At 37.2% G+C, this 22,924-nt stretch overlaps 5 protein-coding genes across 5 annotated transcripts; all 5 read left to right on the forward strand.

The window, feature by feature from the left end:
• Positions 1-1,472: 1,472 nt before the first annotated feature.
• Positions 1,473-5,004, forward strand: LOC132171072 (putative calcium-transporting ATPase 13, plasma membrane-type). Its single transcript, XM_059582288.2, has 2 exons — positions 1,473-2,000; positions 2,111-5,004. Exons 1-2 carry the CDS (start codon positions 1,755-1,757, stop codon positions 4,526-4,528), a joined length of 2,664 nt encoding a protein of 887 aa, XP_059438271.2. The 5' UTR covers positions 1,473-1,754; the 3' UTR covers positions 4,529-5,004.
• Positions 5,005-8,166: 3,162 nt separating this feature from the next.
• LOC132170183 (uncharacterized) lies at positions 8,167-8,574 on the forward strand. The gene has a single exon (XM_059581075.2). It carries the CDS (start codon positions 8,167-8,169, stop codon positions 8,572-8,574), a length of 408 nt encoding a protein of 135 aa, XP_059437058.2.
• A 3,140-nt stretch (positions 8,575-11,714) lies between these two features.
• LOC132172723 (glucan endo-1,3-beta-glucosidase 4-like) lies at positions 11,715-12,804 on the forward strand. The gene is made up of 3 exons (XM_059584280.2): positions 11,715-11,838; positions 11,990-12,241; positions 12,584-12,804. The coding sequence occupies exons 1-3, from the start codon at positions 11,772-11,774 to the stop codon at positions 12,616-12,618; spliced, it is 354 nt and encodes a 117-aa protein (XP_059440263.2). The 5' UTR covers positions 11,715-11,771; the 3' UTR covers positions 12,619-12,804.
• A 1,836-nt stretch (positions 12,805-14,640) lies between these two features.
• LOC132170958 (CASP-like protein 2B1) lies at positions 14,641-16,851 on the forward strand. Its single transcript, XM_059582120.2, has 3 exons — positions 14,641-14,977; positions 15,082-15,214; positions 16,430-16,851. Exons 1-3 carry the CDS (start codon positions 14,745-14,747, stop codon positions 16,682-16,684), a joined length of 621 nt encoding a protein of 206 aa, XP_059438103.1. The 5' UTR covers positions 14,641-14,744; the 3' UTR covers positions 16,685-16,851.
• A 674-nt stretch (positions 16,852-17,525) lies between these two features.
• NAR1 (ferredoxin hydrogenase) lies at positions 17,526-22,618 on the forward strand. Its single transcript, XM_059584068.2, has 11 exons — positions 17,526-17,851; positions 18,055-18,125; positions 18,863-19,016; positions 19,289-19,475; positions 19,744-19,870; positions 20,516-20,690; positions 20,783-20,832; positions 20,914-21,085; positions 21,485-21,611; positions 21,798-21,889; positions 22,424-22,618. The coding sequence occupies exons 1-11, from the start codon at positions 17,726-17,728 to the stop codon at positions 22,574-22,576; spliced, it is 1,434 nt and encodes a 477-aa protein (XP_059440051.2). The 5' UTR covers positions 17,526-17,725; the 3' UTR covers positions 22,577-22,618.
• Positions 22,619-22,924: the final 306 nt, after the last annotated feature.

Raw genomic sequence — 22,924 nt, forward strand, 5'->3', positions numbered from 1 at the left:
AATGTGCACGTACGCAATTATAACAAGAATAAAGTTCTCTTCAATTAGGTTGGAAGAATGTTTTTTTTTTTTTTTTTTTTTTTTTTTTTTTTTTTTTTAATTTAGTTTATTAAATTTATGATGTCAAACCAAATTAGAATTGTTCTGCGTATAAACCATAAACATAAACTAATTAAGAAAAAATACAAACCCTAACCACCTCAAAGAAAACAGCAAAAAAAATTTGAAATAATGTTCTTCAAACTGAATTGAAAAATAACACAAACCATATGCTTAAAGATAATATTCCGAAAACAAGTTACAAGATAGTACAATGCTATTAATTCAGTATCTAACAACTCAGCATATGCCAACAAAGACAAAGGTTATATATGCCCCCTCCGGCTAGGGGTGTACAACCCGGTAGCAGTTATTTTCTTATAACCGTAACTGCAACCAGTTTAGGCTATTATTCCATTTTAAAAAACTGCAACTGCAACCAACCTAAACCGGTTATTTGGTTATTGAAGATAGTTATAAACCGGTTTTCATAAATAATTTCATCATTTTTTTTCTTTTTTAATACAAAACTTCAAATTTGTTAATTCAAAGAAGAAACAATGTTCATATTTCTTGTTAATTCAAACTACTAATATATTAATGCCATTATTTATTTTTGTTTTATCTCATATCTCAAAATGTCATCAGATAATTCAAAACAATTACAAATCCAAAACAATAAGTAAAAAACCCTACAGCTTGGTTACATGTACACCCCTAAAACAAACCACTCTACTTGTACACCCCTACCTCCTGCCCCTTTCCTAAAAAAAAAAAAAATTCAAATTATTAGAAAGATTTTTTAATCTTTAAATTTGTTTAAAAAATAGCATAAGGTCTTTTATATATATATATATATATATATATATAGTTCGCTCCCTAAAGCTAAATTCTTAACTGCGTCTGTATGTTGTAGTTTAATCAATGGTCAAGATTGAATTTCTCAAAATCTCTCTTAATTTTCTCTCTCTTATTAAAAGCTTTTAAAAATAAGTCAACTTTTTTTTTAAATTTTTTTTTGACATGTCCACACAAAGGAAGGGGGAGAGAGATTCGAACTAGTGACCTCCGCTTCATTAGGCGTGGTTCACAGTCAATTAAGCTATCATTTGGAGACATAAATAAGTCAACTTTAAGATTCAATTTTGACCGTTTTAATATATGCTGTTATTTTAATAACAGCATATAAGCTGAATCCTATTAACTTATACAAGGTCAATTTAATTAAATGCTCCTAATTATTTTGTAAGTATCTTTTTTCTATGTGCATCTAGTGCAATTAATTATAGATTCGAGAAGTGAGAAATAGTTTCAATTTTTTTATTTTTTATTTTTGGTTCTTTATTAGTTTAACAAAAATTGAAAATATGACGTCAGAAACATTGAAAGAATAATCAGTAGATGAGATCGTTATTTTGGAGTCTTTTGACCGATCGAGCCAACGCTTGTTCCAACACCTGCGAGATGGCTAGAATTGTTGCATTACGATTACGAAATTTCAATGTATTTCCCTCCACGCGGTCCCGAATCCCCGTGGGCCTATAAATACCCCCGCCAGCGGGCGCACATTCCTAAAACATACACTTGCAAACTATCTGATCCTCACATATTCATATTCATTTCATTTCTAAGATTATTGTCTTCTACTACTTTTGGTAATTTCTTCCCTTGAGAAATTCACACAATTAAGTCTTCTACTACATTTGATTGGAGATATGTCAACCGAGAGCTCTGAACATGATGGAGATCTGGAGTCCCAGCAAACGGTTTTGCTAATAGCAGCCAGTGGTAACAGTAATCCAAGAACCCGTTGGAGCAGGATTTATCTGATTCTTAGAGAGCAAAATCGCAAGTTGAGAGAAGATAGAGCTGCTCAGAAGGATTCTCTCGGTCTTGAGAGATCAATTTCATCATCTACTTCATTTTACAGTATCATCAGCACCGATATCACGGGAGAAGCAGTAAGTTTTCTGTCTTAGCTTGTCTCTCCTGGATTTCTATAGTGCCTCATTATATGCAATTTTGGTTACTTCTATCACCATGTATCTTCTAACTGATATTTTAATTACAGGATCTACAAAGCAACGGAAGTGATCAGGAAATCTCGTCCGCATCAAATGAAGTTTCAATAGATATTGTAACTCCTACAATATTGGATGGTGCAACTAATGCAAAACTCCAACAGGAAAACATAGCGAGAATGGTAAAGGAGAAGGACCGAGATTCCTTACACAATTTTGGAGGCATTCAAGTGATCGCAAAGGCTCTGAATACTGATTTAGAGAACGGAATCTGTGGTGACGAGCAAGATGTACGCTCTCGACGCCTAGCCACCACACTCTCCACAACACAGGCTCCTAAGCAAGGCTTCCTTCAAATTCTCGTAACATCTTGCAATAGTTCCATTATTCTCCTCCTCTTCGTGTCCGCAGTGCTGTCACTTGCCTTCGGGATCAAGGAGGAAGGCTGGAGGAGTGGCTGGGAGGAAGGAGTAGTCTTAATTGTTGCCCTCATCATACTTGTACTTGCTCCTTCGCTACGTGACTTTTGTGTCCAACATTCACAGAAGACAAAGCAGGAGCCATTGGAATCTGTTGATGTCTTCAGAGGGGGATGCCCACACAAAGTATCCATCGGAGATGTTTTGGTGGGTGACATAGTATGCCTGGAGAGGGAAACTCTGATCCCTGCTGATGGTTTGTTCATATCTGGTGATCAGCTTCTAAAACTAAATTATGATGGTGTAGAGTCAACCATCGACGACATGAACCCGTTTCTCTTCTATGGCGCAGAGGTGGTTGGTGGAACCGGTCGCATGCTGGTTACATCTGTGGGAATGGACACGACATGGGGCCAGTTGATGAACCGGGTTACTGATCAAGCCCTCAACAAGGCCCCATTACCAGCTAAACTTGACAGGGTGAGCGTTGGCTCAACGATCGTTGGGCTTTCAATCTCTATCCTCATCCTTGTGGTGTCGTTCCTCCGTTTCGAGCTTGGAAAGGAAGATGCTGGCTCTAACCACACAGATGTCAGGGGAAAACCAACTGCAAGCAGAGAGATAATAGATGCTATCAAGAGAATTGTCATCAAACCAAAAGGGAAGACCAGTAGTACCTTAACAACTTCACTTACTATGTTGCTGGTTGGAGTAACGGAAGGAATCCCATTGGTAATTGCGCTCGCCATCACTTATTGGAACAGAAAGATGCTGTCTGAGAAGGCCTCTGCTCAACAACCTTGGGCTTGTCTCACCATGAGTTCAGTCACAACTATTTGCATTCACTCGCTGGCATTTGAAATGTGCTGGACAGAGGAGACAAGAAAAGCAATACAGGGGTGGACAAATGCTGGAGTTGGTGTCATTTTTGTTTCAGAAGCTAATGTCTCTGTGTTGGAAGCCAAAGCTCTCGAGTGTGGACTGCTTCCCAGCTCAAACAGATTGGTGCTTGAAGTCGAAAACTTCCGAAAATACAGCGCCAAGGAGAGGATGAATGAAGTAGATAAAATCATGGCGATGGGAAGCTCCTCCCCTCCAGACAGGCTCCTTCTAGTGCAGTGTTTGAAGAAAAAAGGCCACAAAGTAGCAGTTGTTGGAGGCAAAATAACTGACATTCCAGCGCTAAAAGAAGCTGATGTGGGGATTGTGATAGAGAGTGGTTGCAGCTGTGAAATGGCCAGAGAATGTTCTGACATCATCATCAGGGACGGCGACGATTTCAGTTTCTTGGTCACCATTGAAGGGTGCGGAAGATGTACTTATGACAACATTCAGAAGTATATCCAGCTTGAGCTTACCATGAACATTGCAGGGCTGTTGATAACTTCCATCACAACCATGGCCTTAGGATATTCTCCAATTTCGGCAATCCAATTGCTTTGGGCTAATTTCATCGTGACCCTTCTGGGTGGCCTTGCATTACTGAGTGAGCCGTTGATGGAGGAGAACAAGCCGCCACTCATGAGGCAAAGTGGACCACTGATCACCAGGGCTATGTGGAGAAACCTAGTCAGTCAAGCTCTATATCAGGTTGCCATCTTAGTGACCTTCCAATTCGGAGGGCATGCTATCCTGGGCATCAGCAACAAAGTTAGTAAAACCATTATCTTCAATAGTTTCCTTCTTTGCCAAGTGTTTAACCTACTCAATTCAAGGGAGCTGGAGAAGAAGAATGTCTTCAGAGGCATTCATCGTAACCCATTTTTTTGGGTGGCGGTGGTTGGTATTCTGGTGCTGCAGGTGTGTTTTATTGAGATTGCACATATCCTTGTCGATGGTCCAAAATTGAATTGGTTGCAGTGGTCCGTTTGTCTTCTAATTGGGATGTTAGCATGTGCTAACGATTGGGGTTCAAAGTGGGCTGCAGGTTGCATCAGGGGTTGGTTTACTGGGCCATTTTGCCCAAATATGGGGGGAACCACTAGCATGACACCCTCTGCTCCCTCAGACTCTGCAACTCTCGAGCTGCCACTAATGAAAACTACTTGACACCACTCTAATCATTCTAGGTTTATACTAATTTATATTTTATTTTAACACCACTCTCGAGCTGCCAGTAGTTATATATATGTTGTAGTTGTGCATATGTATATATGGATAAAGTTTTTTTCTCTAAATTTGCTAGCGTTAACGTTCTGTTTGTTTTTGTTTTCCTATTCTCAAGCCAGGAATTACAGTGTGTGCAAATTTAATTTAACTCCCGTTCTAAGCACCATATACAGAGATTTGTAAATCTGGCGAACAAAATTCAGATAACGAAGAAAATAGACCAAGTTCAAATACAAAGAATCACAAAATAAAATTCAATTAACAGCTTGCAGACGAAGGGTTTGAACCATACTAGAGGCAGCCATATTCGTTCATATTCTTTGAATTAAAGAGAGAGAAAAACAGAAAGTTTGTGAAATGGAAAGCATAGAAGAAGAAAGAACAACTCAGAATCAAAGAGAAACAGAGAGAATACAAATGACATTTACCTGAGCACTTGATTGGCACACTGGCCACTGCGTATAAGTTGAAGGTTTCAACAGCAGCGTTGACTTCGATTGAGGAAGACAAAGACTTAACGACTTAACGTTCGTACGCCTCGCCTCGCGTGTGTGTGAGACTACGAGTGGTAGATTGTGCAAGCGACTTGAAAGATTTGGGCTGCTGAGTTCGGCTTTTGTAATAGCTTCGTGCCTCATGGGCTGAATTTGGCTTCATGATGGACTGGGCTTGTTTCATTTATCAATGTAATTGCCTAGTACCCGTCTCATTCTGCAGTAGGCTTAAAAATTTTTACACGAATTTAATATGAAATAAATTAATTAAGATTGAGGAGTTTAATTTATTTAATTAAATATGTTAAATAATAACGACATATATATTTTTATATCTATGTCACAACACAATTTGAACTCACCATGCGTTGATCAACCATATTTTTCTTCAGAATGATTATAATAGGCTTTGGGGCACCTAGTCTTTCCTTCCACCTTAAAAGCAGCCAAACTATGATATGTTATCGGATTTCTAGGGAAAAGGACCCTCTCCATTTCAAAATCCCTCCATTTCTTCCATTTAGTGCATTTTGAAGGATATTCTAGACAACTCGGGATGGAAAAGAAATAGAAGCGCCACTCTGTTCCATCACATGGCAATTGGTATTTAATGCCGCCCGACCGGCAATAAATTGAAAATATCCATTGTTAGAGCCAGTGATTTACTCCCCATGACCCAAACACACGCAACTTAGTCGAAGGGCGACACGTGATAGTACCATACAAGGAAGGCATAACCTTCGACCAAAGAGAACATGGTTCAAAAGGAAAGGTAAACACTAGACTCCTCACTCCTTCCTCTCAAGGAATGGGAGTGTTTTTTTTTTTTTCAAGATCTTTACTAACTTATGGGTCATTGCAATCCCCTTAATTAACATGAATCTTGCTGTACAAATTTCAGCTTCTGGGTATCCATTCAACGGGATACTAAATTTGTAACTTCTTGTTATACATTCACAAAAGAAGTCAGAAGATCTTTCTAGTTTTAACTCTCTCTACGGAATACGTACTAACTTTAAATTGTTTCTTACTTGGTGTTTGAAAGCATTTTAATTAAAATGCTCATTTTTTCTTTCATCCGGATTAAGAGTGAGTGAAATCCCCTTCTAACCCTTTCTCCCTTTTAATAAAAAAATCAGAAAAGGAAAAAAAGAAAAGAAAAAGAGCCATCTTGGCCGCGCCAAAGGGACCCATACATCCAGACGCAGACAAGGCGCTAGGCGCTTGCTATAATCACTTACCAGGCATGAGGCACCACATGGGCAATCGCATCTCATGATGAAATAGCCGCCCAACCCTCATTTGGTTGTTGCCTTCTTAAATATATCGGTTGCAGCTTTCAACCAAATTTAGCAACTCTGCTTGAATTTGTGGCCTGTGCTTGTCCCCATAAAATACATGTAAAACGGTAGTGCAAATATAGCTGGCGCTTCTCTTAGGTTGTTAAATAATGATGATTATTATTATTTTTAAATAATAGTTTAATCGGCTGTAAATCACGTCTCATGAAGCAGAAGTTATTAGTTTGAATCCCTTCTCCCCTTCTCTTGTGTGGATATGTTAAATAATAATAATAATAATAATAATAATAATGATTATTATTGAACTTGAAAAATAGTCCAACCAAATACAATTTAACCAAAATTAAATAAAGCGGTAAAGGGATTAAATGAGGTGAAAATATTTTGAAATTTTTTTCAAAAGTAAAACCATTATGAGGGTAGCAAAACCATAAGAAATTTATCAAGTATAGGAAATTTAAATTAAGATCAGTTATTCAGTCTCGTTCGAACCTTGTTCAATCGCCCTTGCGACAGATCCTCTTAGAAGCTTGATCTTTAATCCTTTAAAGTCCTCTATTCAACCGACCTTCGATCCCCACTACCCTCGAAAACTTAGTTATTGAGATGCACTGAAACCGCATTTGAATTCCTTTTAACCGGCAGTATTTGATCTTCAACAGCCAGATTTGGACTCCAATTTAAGAACCAACTTGACAACTCAACCTAGACTTACAACAAAGGTAGTTTTTACGCCAAATTTGCCGACAAAAAACCTAACAGTAACTTAGGACTAAATCAATGCATATGTTACAACTTACTTGCCTGCTTATGCTTACATATGTATACTGATATAAATGATAAAGCATATTGGATAGGCCATGCCACTCAAACTGTGCATTTCTATAACCAATGCAAATGGATAAAATGGAGATTTTTAATTGCACGCCCTCTTTATCTATCAATGGAAATATGTCTTCTCAAACCGTCTTTCAAACTTCAAAGTTCGAAGAAAATAATAGAGTTGGGGGGGGGGGGGGGGGGGAGCGTTTGTGCTGCGCAAAATGAAGAAGCATCCAATCCGGCTACAGTAGCATCTGCAGCTTTCATCTCTGCATGCCATTCCCAGCCAAAAACTCCAAGACAAAAACTATAGTGAGAGAGACAGAGAGAGAGAATGTTGGTATGTTTGTCTTTGTCATACATTATTGTTCAATCAAAGCATGATGACTTCCCAAGATTTATATATATTTCTCTCTTCTTACCCTTGTCCTTTTCCTCTCGGACTACCCCCCACCTATTCTGCTTTAACAAAGGAGAAAAATTTATTAGACAGAGGATTTGAAAGAGAAATATTACTTTTAGGATTTGATATCCATGCACCTAAAGGCCACCAAAAAAGGCTAGCTCCATCACCTCCAAAGCTAATTTAAGACCCCTTTTTGGGGCAAGCTGACACTGGATATCATCCAACTCAATATTCCTCCAAACACACCCTTCCATGAGCTAGTTTCAACATTCTCTTGGACTTTTCTCCAAACCCTTTTCTTCTTTAGCAATGCTGTTGCCTCTCTCCTCTCGTACACTACAAACAACCTCCTTAGATTTGGCCACACAGCCTCTTCTCTTTGGACTTTGCACCCTAGCTGCCGATTCTCATTCCTTTTTCCAAATCATTTTAAAATTCATATTCCAACAACTAAACTCGCTTAAATTTAATTCAAAGCAACGATCTTTACAATACCCGATTGCCTATATATATGCGCAAAGCCATTCAAAACTCCTTAACAAGCTACTTTCTCAAATGGGTGGAGAAGACCAGGATTCCACTGTCATCCATTCCTCCATTGCTCTCCTTCAAGAGAGGTTCAGGCAGCTGCAGAGAGTGAAAGAAATGAGAGAGGAAAGAGAGCTCATGAGAATGCTCGCCGAACCAAATAAACATCTCAATCTCCATCCTCCACCCATGCCTTCTGACCAGCAATCGAAGTTATTTTTCCACTCTGAGCTCATCATCCCACCAAGATCACCTCCCCAAGCTTCTCTCTCTATTTCGCCTCCATCTCAGAGCAGACGTGCAGATTACCCTGTCCGCGACACCCCACTCCTCGTGAATTCATGGCGCCACACAGATGATCATAGATCCTCTGTAAATGAATTCAACGACTCTGATTCTGATCACTCTAAAGTTGATACTTCTCTTCATCTGTAAACGACCACATCCACATATATACTCGATCTAGCTCTTTCCGGTAATGTAATATTGGATGAGTTGCCATATTATTAGTACCATAAGACATGTGCTTGCCTTAATCGTGTTTTTTCATGAAGCCGTCGAAGGTTTTCAGTGTATAAACGTCCGTCGAGCCGGCATAAATATTGTAGCTCGATCTGTTGAAATATTTTGGTGGTGCTGATCAGTAAAATAGATGAATAAAATTTCTGGAGTCTATACATATGTACGCGTGAATGTTACAATATTAATGAAATAATTAAATCAACAATCTCTTATTTATTTTATAAGTTTAATTAATTAACCTTGTATTAGAGTTGAGGTCGTGAATTCTAGGCTTTGAGCCTTGTCTTCATAATTTATTTTTCATTTTAATTAAATACTTCATGTATCTAACCTTACTTATTGAAGGTGAATTCGAGCTTACACGTGAATGGTTAATTAGTTCTCATGTCAATGAATAATAAGAACACATGGCTAGAGTCCGACAATTTCATAGGTTGAAAGTGTTATTTAAAACAAAATCACGAAAAATATATCGTTTGAAAGTGTGCTTTTAAAAATTTATAATTTTAAAGGTTAAACTGTAATTTTAAAAGCCAAATCGCTATATATTTTACCAAATACTTAATTATATTTTCGGGAATGCTACATTTTAAAGCCAAAAATCCATTATAACATACTTTATTTTTTTATTTATTTTTATTTTTTCTAACTTATGACTCAAGTTTTTTAGATTCAAACAAAACAAAATGGAAGGGTTTGTTGAATCTAAACTTATGACTCAAGTTTTTAGATTCAAACCGTTTTAACCTGAAAAATTAATAAAGGATTTAAGGTCCGTTTGGAATTGTGGTTTTAATAAATGCGATTTTAAAAATAGTATTTTTAAAATCACTACTTTTTAAAATCTCAAAAACGTTTGGTAAAACATGGTAAAAAGAATTTTTTTATTAAATATTTGTTATGCGAATTCATGATTTTGGTTTAAATTCGTACTTTTTCAAATTAACACCCTCTAGCTTACTTATTGAAATCACATATTTTTTTCCTATTTTAAATTAAGTGATTTTTAAACCGCAATGCCAAATGCCTTACGTTTTGTGATATCTTTAAAAAACGCCGATTATTCTTGCGAAATTGTAATCCCAAACACAACCCTTAGTTATGTCCCTAATTACACATATATATAATTATATATACTCCAATTAAAATTTTAAGGAACCCTTTTGTTTAGTAGTTTGTTATATTTCCAGTACTGCTGATTAGCGGTCTGATTTTTGTTTGCTGATTAATTAGCAGCTTTTATTTTGATTAAAATAGGTAACCCTGGTCAAAACGACCACAGATTAATTGATTGAAGTCTCTAACGATGTAGTTTAGGACCAAGTACACCATTTTATACTACTCTTTGTCGTAGAGTCTCCAGTCAAAACGACAATATGTCGTTTAACTTGAAGTTGGTTGTCCTTGTTTGACAATTGAGTCACTGACAAGCCACACGGAGCTGGCTACGGTCATGGGCCATTGGGCCTCCTGTGGACATGGATATCACCTCACTGCCCCTGGTCCCAACGAACTTGCAAATCACGTCGGAATTCAGAAGGAAAAAAAAAAATATATCGACAAACGTTTAATTTCTCAGCTATTATCTTTTAAATCAATCTATTACATCAATATTTGTTTTTTTAATTCAATCTATGTTATATCTAATAGAGCATTTAATTCTGATTATATATGACTTGTTAATTTATACAGAAAATAAAAGAAAACTTATTTATTTCTCCAAAGAAAAAAAAGGAAAAAACAAAAGCAAGATGCACTAATGCTTTTTCCCTTTCAGTTTCCTTGGCAAATGGGTCATCCGGATGCTTTCATGCTGATCATAGATGTGTATGACATCTTTTGAACTTTCATACGAAGACCAATTAACTGTAATAAAATTCCACATGAATATATTACATGCATATGTAGTTGATCACACACCCGACCGGCCGGTCGACAATTCATACTAACTTGAGCATGGGTAGCATTCCCACCGACAATCCCGACAAGTTTCCGTGCTTCCTACTATTGTCCCTCTCGCAAGCATTTCCACCTGGGATGCTACCCATGCTTAAGTTAGTAAAAATTTCTTAAAGAGAAAGTATGGAAGGAGAAAATCATAATAATAGAGTTTCTAGGTGTCACCTTCTCGTTGAACATGTTTTTAGTAATGTATGGTGCTCGACCTATGTCATCTAATGAGATCTCTTACCACGTATCATCTTCTTATTGAGTGTATTGAGTATAGGCCTACGCGGGTAACAAAAATGCATTCTTGCCTCTAGTGGGCTGCAACTGTTACCTAATTCCTTGTTAAAAATATATAGGACAGTTATGGTGACGTAGCGAGGCAATGATCTCCTAAAATGTGCATATCTTTAGTCCTAGAATGACTAATGGACCAATCCATCTAACTTAGGAGTGTATAAGTGGTTATGGTTGGTGATTTTTTATAACCGTTTACAAAAGCAGTTATGTGGTTAACGGTAATAAGCAATTAGCGGTTATTGGATGGTTATAACCGTTCCACTTCTATACCTCTATAATCTAGCCCAAAGGCTTGTGGGTTTAGGCCTGATTGTCTCTAGATTGGGTGCATCAGCTTGAGTCCAATTTCTAAATTTGGATCCTCATTCTCAATCTATTACATATATACTCTAGAACCAAGAGTCTAGAATACAATACGAATCACTAATTTACCAACTTAAGAACAGAATAACTAATTAATATCAACACGTCAGGATCCAGTCAGCAACAACTGATAAACGGTCGGATAAATATTTGGTAATCATTACATATATATTCAGCAAAATTTACATTGTGAGATTAGAGCAAGCTAAATGGATTATATGATCATTCACTGGTGAACCATTTGGTCCTTTTTTCTCTCTCTAACAGTGAATTAAAGAGGGTAAGTTGGCATGTTAAAGAAAGCTGGTCTAAATTTGCTTACGTGACATTGAAGGAAGGCATAGAGAATAGAATCTCAACTTTCTTGAAAGCTGAGAATTTCTTTGATAGTCTCAAAGTTACTTCATAATATATTGGACTAACTATTGGATCTGATGTGAATGTCCAGTTCCCAGATATAGATTGAACCACCTGCAGGCTGCAGCAGCTTCTGGAGAACAATGTCATCTGCTTTGCCAAGAAATCTTCTAGCTCTGCTCGTTTTGACACTTGCTCTGCAAATATCTGGTATAATCATCATTAGCCCTGTTTAATTTTGGAAACAAATCTTTTTAAGGATACCAATGCATGCACATGCACAAATCTTTATTTCAAACCACTCCATTTTCAAAGCACTCCACTTTAAATCATTAAATTCTAACTTGTTTGATAATGTTAGATGGGCAATTCGACGGGTGGTGCATAGCTGATGAGCAGACCCCAGATGATGAACTGCAGAAAGCGCTGGACTGGGCTTGTGGAAAAGGAGGTGCGGATTGCAGTCAAATACAAGTAAACAAGCCTTGCTACTTGCCAAATACAATAAGGGACCATGCCTCTTATGCCTTCAACAACTATTATCAGAAGTTCAAGAGCAAAGGAGCTACTTGCTATTTTAACTCAGCTGCAATCGTCACTGATCTTGACCCAAGTAAGATGCCTAAAAGATCCTGCATAAATCATTTCAACTTATATTATTAATTGGATTTCTCTTTTGTTGCTATTTAATTAATTAGCTTCTTAATTGGACCCACAACGCTAAACGAGGAAAGAAAAAGAACTATATATATCCTATTCATGTTCAATATCATTCTTCGAGCCTATTGAATGATGGCAGATGACCAACAATTTTTCTCAGAATTTCTGAAATAGATCTTAGTGACCTCAAAATGAATGTAATCTTGCTTTTCAATCAAGTTAACACAGATCCATAGAACAGATCCATTAATGGAAAAGATCATGATCTCATAATCTCCTCTATCTTTGGTGGCAGGTCATAATTCATGCAAGTTTGAGCATATTCCTTGAATGAAACCATCGAATATCTGCAGTAATGTCATAGTATACAGATCGGTTTTATGCTATGTAATGGCAAATGCCATAATACATGCAAGTTTGGGTATCTTCCTTGAACGAGTTCATCTAGTAATTGCTGTTAAATTCTCTCTCTCTCTCTTTCTCATAGAATCTTTGAAGGGAATGCTTTTGTTTACAGTAACTTTTCTTTGTTTCCAGTAACTTTTGTTTCCTAAAGTATTTATTCTCCTCTCTTTCTTTGGCAACAAATTGAACAACTTTCGCACTTGAAGAAATTCTTTCAAACCGGCTCGATTGCTTGAAGGAAAACGTATTTGGAAGATAAAAAAACAAATATCCATCTCATAATTAGTTAAAATGTGCTGGTCCATATCATATGCAATAAAGGAAGATTGGAAGTATGATCACTTTCACATTCATAGATAGGCATGCATATATATGGTGATATAAAGATGAGAGACGCAATGCTATCGTATTGCTCACATACAGAGATTCGCCCGAAACAAGGGCCGGCGGGGAGTGACAGTGACTCCTCAAACCCCTGAAACTCAATAAATTTTTTCCATTACGGCTACCAATCTCCTTTGCCATCTCTATCAACCAAAACCACACGTCCCAAGACCCCTATTGTTGAATTCAAAGCGAAAAACAAAACAAAACAAGAACAGTAGGAAAAAAACAAAGATGGGATATAATCATATCTTATCACCCACATTATGACATTAGTACCAATAGCATGCAAGCCAGTGCAGCTTCCACTTACAATTAGAGTTAGCAAAATTTTTTTTTTTTTTTTTGGTATGAAATTGCGAATATGGCACCAATTCAATAAGAAATTAACGAGTTATATATGGTTAAATGATTTAACCCGTTTAATTAAATAGGTTGAGTTAAAGTTAATTTATATAATATTATACACATGCATTAACATGATTTGAATATAACACGCGACATTTATGATTGACAATTTTTTACACAACTTGCTACGTGAACCCAAAACGAACTTAACACAAAATTAATGGACAAATGTTAAAAGATTGTGACTTGTTTAATTAAATGGTTATATTTAAGATTAAGCTATATAATTTTATATCCATATTTTGACATAACTCACAAACTCAACACATAAATACAAATTACGGCGACCCTAATCCTGAGGTTAGGTGTGCTCAGCTGCTTGAATGGGGACTTGCAAAGAGGGTTAATGGCTGCACTTCATCATGGTAACGTGTGAACATGATCACATAACCTACCACCCAAATGGCCCACCATATTGACCAAATCAACACTAAAAATCAAAATGAACCACTTTAATCATTCCTATATCGCACTAAGAACAATATTATCTTAAAAAAAATTGTTCAATACACACTTTAATTAATTATCTAAATTAATAGAAAAAGGGAAAAAAAAATGCTACAATGTTTATATAAATATAAAGAATTACTGTAACATTACCTTAGTTTTAAAAATTGTTAATTTAATCATTAATTTATATCCCAATAAAAGAAATATTTAAAACAAATTAGAAAACAATTTGAAGCTGGGGACTGAAGCCGCCCAATGCCCTTGTTCTAATCCACAAAAGAAATGGGCATCATAAAATTCCAGCACACCTTCATTCAATGAGAGAGGAGAGGATTAATGGCCCTCTTCACCTTATCTGACTCTTTCTTGGGAGAAGAAAAGAAACCATTGCCTCTTCCCAGAAATTGAAATAAACAAATAAACCTAGTAGTTCCTAAAAGTAAAAAAGAAAAAAGAAAAAAAAAATGGAGTCCCCTAAATACAAAACAAGACGCGTGAAAGCTATGCAAACCCCCCCCCCCCCCCCCCCCCCCCCCCCCCCCCCACACACACACATTCAATGCTTACTAGTTACTTCTATGTATTTGGAAGCGGTGCCCCTCGAGCATTGACCACTTGGCAGGCATAGCAAATACAAAGGAGTTAAAAAGAAACAGGAAAAAGTTGTGTCTCTGTCCTTGTGTCAGTCGGTGTATTTAAGTAGTGGAAGTTTGTTGTTGGGTGTGAGACTTGACTTACTTTCCTCTTGCTCTGTACTCTCTACTAGTATCTTCTTCTTCTTCTGTTTTGAGTGTGGATCTTGGGGAAGGATGAGTTATGTGGGTGTTGGTGTTAGTCCCGGCCCTCCCGGGAATGTCCCAGTGTATCATAACACAAATGTGAAGCTAGCGGATAGGAGCGTGCGAGTGGCAGAACTTGTTTTGAGGTCTGTGATTTGTGCTTTAGGAGTTCTTGCAGCTGTTCTTGTGGGGACTGATACCCAGGTCAAAGAGATCTTCACAATTCAGAAGAAAGCTCGATTTACAGACATGAAAGCTCTTGTGTAAGATCTCAAACATGAAACAACCCTCTCTCTTTCACTCTCATTCTGAGGTTTAAAGGCCTAATTATTCCTTGATTCTGTGACCAATTTGAATTATTATGCAGGTTTTTGGTGATAGCCAATGGGATAGCTGCTGCCTACTCTTTGGTGCAGGTGCTGCGCTGTGTTGTGAGCATGGTTAGAGGAAATTTGCTTTTTAGCAAGCCCTTAGCCTGGGCCATCTTCTCTGGTGATCAGGTTCATTGCATTCTATATTTTCTTTTATGACCCTTTTATTTTCACCAAAATAAAAATGTTCACTTTATATCTTCCCTTTTTTCACATGGCATGCATGAAAAGCCTATGGCCACCGCCCACAATATGATTTGTACCTTACTACCTTAGACATTATTAATATGCTTCATGTTATAAAATAGGCTCTGTGTACACCCATGATCCATATTGACAAATAGCAGCATATTGGTATAGGATTTGAACCGTCAGTGGCCTTTGGTTGTGTTGATAAGGTCATCTAAGATTACATCTCTTTCCTTTTCTCATATGGACAAAGTTTTCTCTAAACTGGGATGCATTTCTATAAGAACAGAGGAAAAACTGAAAAACTCTGTTTATGTTAAATTGCATGCTACATCTGTGCTTTTATCATTGTGGTAGCTGTGACTAATGTTGATGAATCTCAATCAAACAAAATTACATTTAACTATTTATCTCAAAAAGTAACTAATATCTTTTTATGGAATTTGAGAAATGAATATCGAAATAAAATTGAATGTATATATACTAGGTAGATGGGGCTCCATGTTTTTTCTTTCTTTACAACAATGGTACAGCCTTCTAGTATTGCGAGATCATTAATAGATCGAAACACTTGTCAACACCAGTTGCATGGGTGCCATTTTGCAAATAGTATAAGCATAGTTTGCCTTCTCTCTCGGACCATGTGCCAGCAAGTGTCTCTGTTTGTCACTATCATAACCGGCTATACATTAATTCTTAGAGTCTTGAGGGAGGTGTGCTTATGTCAATCATCAGCACAATAAGGCCATATGTGATGGTCTGGACACACCTGAACAGACCCTTTCAGCATAACATTTGAAATGTGAAATAAATGGAGCCTTGGTATATGAATTGTGAGCTCCATTGATGAACATACAAGTTTGTTATTCTGACTCTGACGGACCTGACTAGCTAGGGGATAAGAAGCTGTGGATCTTCTCTTCTGCTGTCATCATAAATCAGAGAATATGATATCATAAATGTATTAATTTGAGTACTGTACTTTGGCTGGCAATCATGACTGCAGAATGAGCTGCCAGCCGGGTATATAATATATATGTTCTATACCGTGATAAATGTCTCGTGAAGTGTATAAGATTCGTGTTCATTTGAAATTGGAGTAAGCATTTTCTTTCCATTCATGTCATTTGATCTGATGTTGAGTTGTTTGGGCAGGTAATGGCATACTTGACCGTGGCTGCAGTGGCTGCTGCAGCACAATCAGCAGTGTTTGCAAAGTTGGGGCAGCAAGAAGTGCAGTGGATGAAGATATGCAATATGTATGGGAAGTTCTGTAACCAAGTTGGAGAGGGAATAGCGAGTGCAGTATTAGTTAGCCTTAGCATGGTGGTCCTGTCTTGCATGTCTGCTTTCAGTCTCTTCCGCCTGTATGGTGGGAACAAGCAGGGCAAGAGCAGCGCAAGCTGGTAGGCCTTGAAGACACTCAGTTGTAACTAATTGACCCACCTCTTTGCTTTGGCTCTTGCGCACATGGGTTTTGTGATTTGTAGGTGTTCTTTCATCTATGTATGACGATGATTAAAAAGTTAGCCTTGTGACAGCCCTTTGAATATGACAATAAATGGAGGCTTGGGTTCTGTAATCGGAGTTGGAATGTTTCTGTTAAAGTTAGGCTATCTAATCAAGATAACGCTTGCTCTGATACTACTTGAAGTAGCTAAAGCTATTAGAAAAAAATGGTTACATTCACTTTACTTCCTAAAGTTTCAAGAGTTTTTCAATTCGAACTTGAATGTTTAAAAATTTGCAATGTACCTCTTCAACGTTTTAAAAAATTTTAATTCAGACATTTCATTACTAATTTTTGTTAAAGTAGACGAAAATCTATGAAATTATTTAAACCATCACTCTATTTTGATTTTATTGTCAAAATCTTGATTAAATGAGCAGCCTTAAAAAAAGATATTTACATTTTACACCCCTCAATCCAATTTTAGTTCACTTAGTTGAATGTTGATGACATTCGCATCCACGTTCACAGAAAAAGATATTATTTGTGATTCACATTCACATCAAGTAAGCGTGAGTGGTGGACCGTGGTCGACACGTGCCTTTTCGGCTGACAAATGCAACAACGCACTATCACACACAAGAAGGACCACCAACCAGCGTAATATGACCCCCTTTTGAATTTTCTTTTCAACAAAAGCCTCACATCTCATTGGCCATAGGGAAAACTTAGTTTGCTTCTGGTTCACATACGAGTACTCCCCACCATCCCACTCCCTCATTTCTGGTAAATTCACCGCCTCTAGGCTGACTGAACCGAACCTTTAAAGCTTCCCAACTCAAATAAAAAAGAAAAGTAAACCCTAAACAGAATCGATTACTGAAAATATCTTCGATTTTCGATTAAAGTCGTGGTTATAGATTGCGGTTTCTGTGGTAATTTTCAAGGGATTCTTTTGGAAGAAACAATTTTGGCGACCAGAGAGATAGGGAGAGGGGGAGATGTCGGAAAAATTCTCGGCGACGCTTCGGATCGGAGATCTGAGCGATTTCATAGCGCCATCACAGGCGTGCATAGTGTCTCTCAAGGGGCTCAAAACTAACCCAACCAAACCCGATAAAGCTGAGGTATTCGCCACAATTTCATCAATTTTTCGCTGTCTATTCAAATTTTGCTTTTTTTTTTGGGGGGGGGGGGGCTTCATTTGGTTGAATAGCTATTAGTGTTTAGAGGCATAATTTCAGTGGTTAAGGTTTTGCTAAAGTAACCAAGGGATTTGTGAAGTTTCTGTTCATTGGGTTTGATTATGCATTTTTAATTTTTGGTGAAGGTTTCAACTTCTAACAAGCAATTGCAAACAGACCCAGTTAAAATTTCACTCAAGGACTGCTTAGCATGCAGGTAATTCTCTCTTTCTCTCTCTTACTTATTTGGTTTTTGTTATGGCATCTGTTGTAGCTCTGAATAAGCTTTATGCGACAATCTAATAAAGAAAAGGCGAATTTGGGAACAAATAAGGAGTTGGGAGCTTGTAATGAGTGAATTGATGTTTACCAAGGCCTTACCCAGATGACTTGCAATGATTTGGTTGCTTATAGGCTTGTTTGTATGTTTCGATTCAATTAGTTCAAGAATCATTTATTAAGCGTTCTTCGTGGATTCACCTATGCCATTGTGTAGTCATGGCTCGCCTAAGTGGCTTGTTGCAGCTGTTGTTTCACATGGGGGATTTTGTGGGTTTGCCTTGCTGTTTCCTGGCAGGTGTCCTTGTTATTGATTTATATTGTATTAAACCCTGCAGTCCCTTAAGTGGAGGCAAGTGTGGTTTATAACATCTGTATTGAATTTAATTGTCGATATAATTGTGTGTTGTGGGTTTGATGAGCATATACATGTTCCTTACTGTAAGCGGGCCGATTGCCAAATAGTTATTAAAGTGAAGACTCTTGCTTAGATATTCAGGATAAAATGTTTTGGATGGCGATAGTTTGTTCTTCTATGTGCCACAACATGCTCTGTGGTGACCTTCAAGTCGAACATGTTGTCTCTAAGGCTGTAGATTTGTTTGGTTTTGACAAGTCCGCTTCATTTCCTGCCATACCTAAGGCTAAAAATTAATGATTTCATTGACCCTGCAGTGGGTGCGTAACATCAGCTGAGACGGTTATGCTGGAGAAGCAAAGTTTGGATGAGTTTCTTGCTAATGTTAATAAAGGGAAGGCTGTCATTGTTTCGCTCTCTCCCCAGTCAAGAGCATCCCTTGCAGTTCATTTTGGCATCTCTCCACTACAGGTGAAACTGAAACATTGCAAATTATATATTATCTTTTTTCTACTTTCCTGTTATTCACCCATGCATGAGGAAAAAATTAATTTACAAAGCGGGTAATTGCCTTTTTCTTTGTTGTATTCAAGTTTAGTCGTAAATTCAATCTATGACCTAAGTTTGCATTGGCTAGCCGCTAAGAAAAGTCTCCAACTGCTCATTAAACTTATTTCCATTCACTATGTAAGTGTGTGCAGACAGTCACTTCTAACAGTTGAAGTTCGTGTTCCAATTTTCAGGTTTTCAAGAAACTGACAACATTTTTTAAGTCCTTGGGAGTAAAGGCAGTCTTTGATACAAGTTGCAGTAGAGACTTAACTCTTATTGAATCTTGTAATGAATTCATCATGAGGTACAAACAAAGCCAATTGACGGATAATGAAAGATTTCAATCATCTCTACCCATGATCTCCTCAGCATGTCCAGGTATATATAATTGCTCCAAATGCTATTATAGTTCACCCTCACTTGCCCACCAAGATAACAAAAGAAACCAATCCTATCCAGACAGACACGGATATGTAATTGCTTCAACCTTGAACCAACCCCCACCCAAAAAAAAAAGAGGAACCCACCTCATGGACAAGACACAGATATGTGGTTGCATTAACGGTTTAGTCTGGATGGTGACTTAGAACTTATCTAGTTGTGTTATAATGTGTAATGTGGTGTCAACATCTTCCTGTAATTGCAGGTTGGATATGCTATGCTGAGAAACAACTTGGATCCTATATTCTGCCTTATGTTTCTTCAGTGAAGAGCCCCCAGCAGACAATTGGATCTATTGTTAAGCATCATATATGTCAAGAATTGGGTGTTAGGTAATATATGCAGTCCAATAAGTCTGATTCCTATATTCTGATCATAATTGTGACTTGAAGCATATCTTCTTTTGGAGTTCTTTGATTATAAGAATAATTTTTTTTCTTTCTATGTTTCAGTGTAAGCTTAATTTGTACTGTTTTTAGGCTATCATATCAGTAGGAATAATTTAGAGTGGTGATGAAATTTAAGAATTTAAATTAGGAATTAAAAAATCAGCAGTTATGTCCTCTTTGCCTTGTTTCAAGTGTGATGAAATAACTACAAGCTGAGGTAGATCTAGATATCATCATATCCGCATGCGCGCGGGGAGGGGTGGGCGGGTGTTGGGTATTCCAACCCCCTTCCGCATAGACGATATCTATTTCCTCCTTTTCCTCCCCATCTCAACCAAAAGAAAGTTGCAAAATAATTTTCATAGCCCCGTTGCTCCTTTGTATTTATATTTGAATTGTAGTATTAAAATTTTAAATTTTCTATTAGTATAAAGGATAGAATTACTGTCATTTTCTGAGTCTTCTTCTTTTGGAACTTCTGGTAATGGTGCTAAATTTTTCGGTTCAAACTAGATGTGTTGGATAGTCAGTTCTTGATTATGATTTGATTGCTTACTAATTTACATTGCTTACTAATTTACTTATCAGGCCAGACGAGGTTTACCACGTAACTGTAATGCCCTGTTATGATAAAAAGCTTGAGGCTGCCAGGGAGGACTTTGTATTTCAAGTGGAATCTCAAGGTGAAACACATGAAAATGGTCTTAGAATTGCAGAGGTAGACTCTGTGTTAACCTCGGGGGAGGTTTTAGAATTGATACAGGTGAGATTCTTTTTGGACTTTCATTGTTATTGTGTATTCTTTTAAACAATAGCTATCCATGTATGTTAATGTATGGTGGTCAATTTTTGCAGTTAAAAGCAGTGGATTTTAAAGCCTTAGAGGAGTCCTCGCTTGACAGAATGTAAGAACCAGTGTCCCTCTAAGTTTCCCTTTTGTTATAGAGTGAGTTGTTTAACATATAGTTTCTGTGATCTTCATGCAGGGTGACAAATGTTAATGAAGAAGGGCATCTTTATGGGGTCAATGGAAGCTCTGGAGGTTATGCTGAAACAATTTTTCGATATGCTGCTAAAACACTCTTTGGAAGAGAAATTGAAGGACCTCTTGAGTTCAGAACTATTAGAAACACAGATTTCCAAGAAGTCACTTTGGAAGTATGTTCAGTCCTATCTAATTTACTTCATATAGTTTGTAGGCATATGGCAAGGTTATTGTTAGAAACTAAGCTTGTGGTTCCGGAGATGGGCTTCAGAATTTGGAGAGCCCACTGGTTCGAGTTTTTCACTGATATGAACCTAATTGCATTTTGAGTTCTTCACAGTTCCTAACGCTCTTACTCAGAATCATATATTATGTTTTTCACAGGGTTCAGTCTTGTAAATAGCTCCAAATGTTGTAGACTATCTATTGCGATTAGCCCTTGTTACTTGTGCATCTTTATGTGCCCTAGTGCACTTCCTCTACTGCATAGATTCATACTTTCATGGAGCATATTATGCATCTGCATCTGTTCATTGTAATATAATACGATATCACACCATCTTTTAATGTAGGTCGAGGGGAAAACTGTTCTGAAATTTTCTTTGTGTTATGGCTTCCGGAACCTGCAAAATGTTGTTAGGAGAATTAAAAGTGGAAAATGTGATTACCATTTCCTGGAGATCATGGCATGCCCTGCAGGTTTTTTTCCCCCTTTTCCTTATTTTATGTACTCAACAGTATCTGACTTGTGAACACAATGTGTGCTTAATTCTGCCTAATAATTTTGTCTGTTTTTCTTAATCAAAATTTGGAATTTGAATTTGATTATGTGAAATTTACTTGATTTTTTGTGGCAAATTTTGTATTTTGGGTTTGATCGAATAGGTTGCTTGAATGGTGGAGGTCAAATCAAGCCAAAGCCTGGGCAATCTCCAAAGGAGTTGCTTCAATTATTAGAAGCTGTTTATATGGAAAATGTGAGTGTTTATTTGGAGTTCTTGAAGTAATTTCAAATAATTTTGTGGTGTTGTTAGACTCTGCTATTGAATCATTACCCATCCAGAATTTGTATTCGAGCATTATTGAGTAATTAACTTTGCTTACCCATGATAGCTCAGGTGCCAATTTTATACTATTTTCACCCCTGAACGAACCTTAGTGATGCTTGATCTTTACATTTGGAATGTAAAAGATCTATAAGCAAGGGATAAATCTTATTGAGTGGATACCCTCCATAATGGAATCACTGCCCCTCAAAAAGCTCCAACTTAAATCTATTTTGAGTGCTTAGACATATGAGCAAGTGATGCCTCAGATGCCATGGTGATTAAAGTGAACTTATAAAAAATCCTGCTTAGAGTTTTATAGGGTGATTTCATCCGACTAGCATGTGTTACCCTTTTAATTTTTCTAAAATTTATGTATTTAACTTTATCCACAAATTTTCATTTGCTTGAGCATGGCTATGCATGATTCTATGGTTTTTTGCTGTTAATGCTTTCATACTCCAGGTTATGGTAGCTGATCCTTTCAAGAACCCCATCGTGAGAAGCTTATATGATGACTGGCTTGAGCAACCTGGTTCGCAGAAAGCTAAGAGACTCATGCACACAGAATACCACCCTGTGGTAAAAAGCATTACTTCTCAGTTGCACAATTGGTAAAAAAGTTTTGCCGTCCTGACTTCTGATTCCTGAAAAACACTAAAACTTTCTCTCCGCTTTCTCCACATCAAAGATTGTGTGCCCATCACTTTTGGGGATTGCATCCGTGGAGGACTACAGTTTTGATAGAGTGAACAGATTTTCTTTTTAAATTTTTTACTGATGTACATGCTTTGTATTTTGAATGTTGTTAGCTAGAGAAATATTATTATGTGCTTATGTAATACACCTTTTACGTTCTGTTGCTGTATTTTTTATTTTTTTCCTCTTCTTTGTTAGGTTAACAGGTCCATATAAAATTGCCTTCATTCATGTATGTTCTTGCGGTTCTTTGTCCATTTACTCTTA

The sequence above is a fragment of the Corylus avellana genome, chromosome 1 (genome assembly GCF_965113065.1).
Source record: "Corylus avellana chromosome 1, dhCorAvel1.hap1.2, whole genome shotgun sequence".
NCBI lineage: Eukaryota > Viridiplantae > Streptophyta > Magnoliopsida > Fagales > Betulaceae > Corylus > Corylus avellana.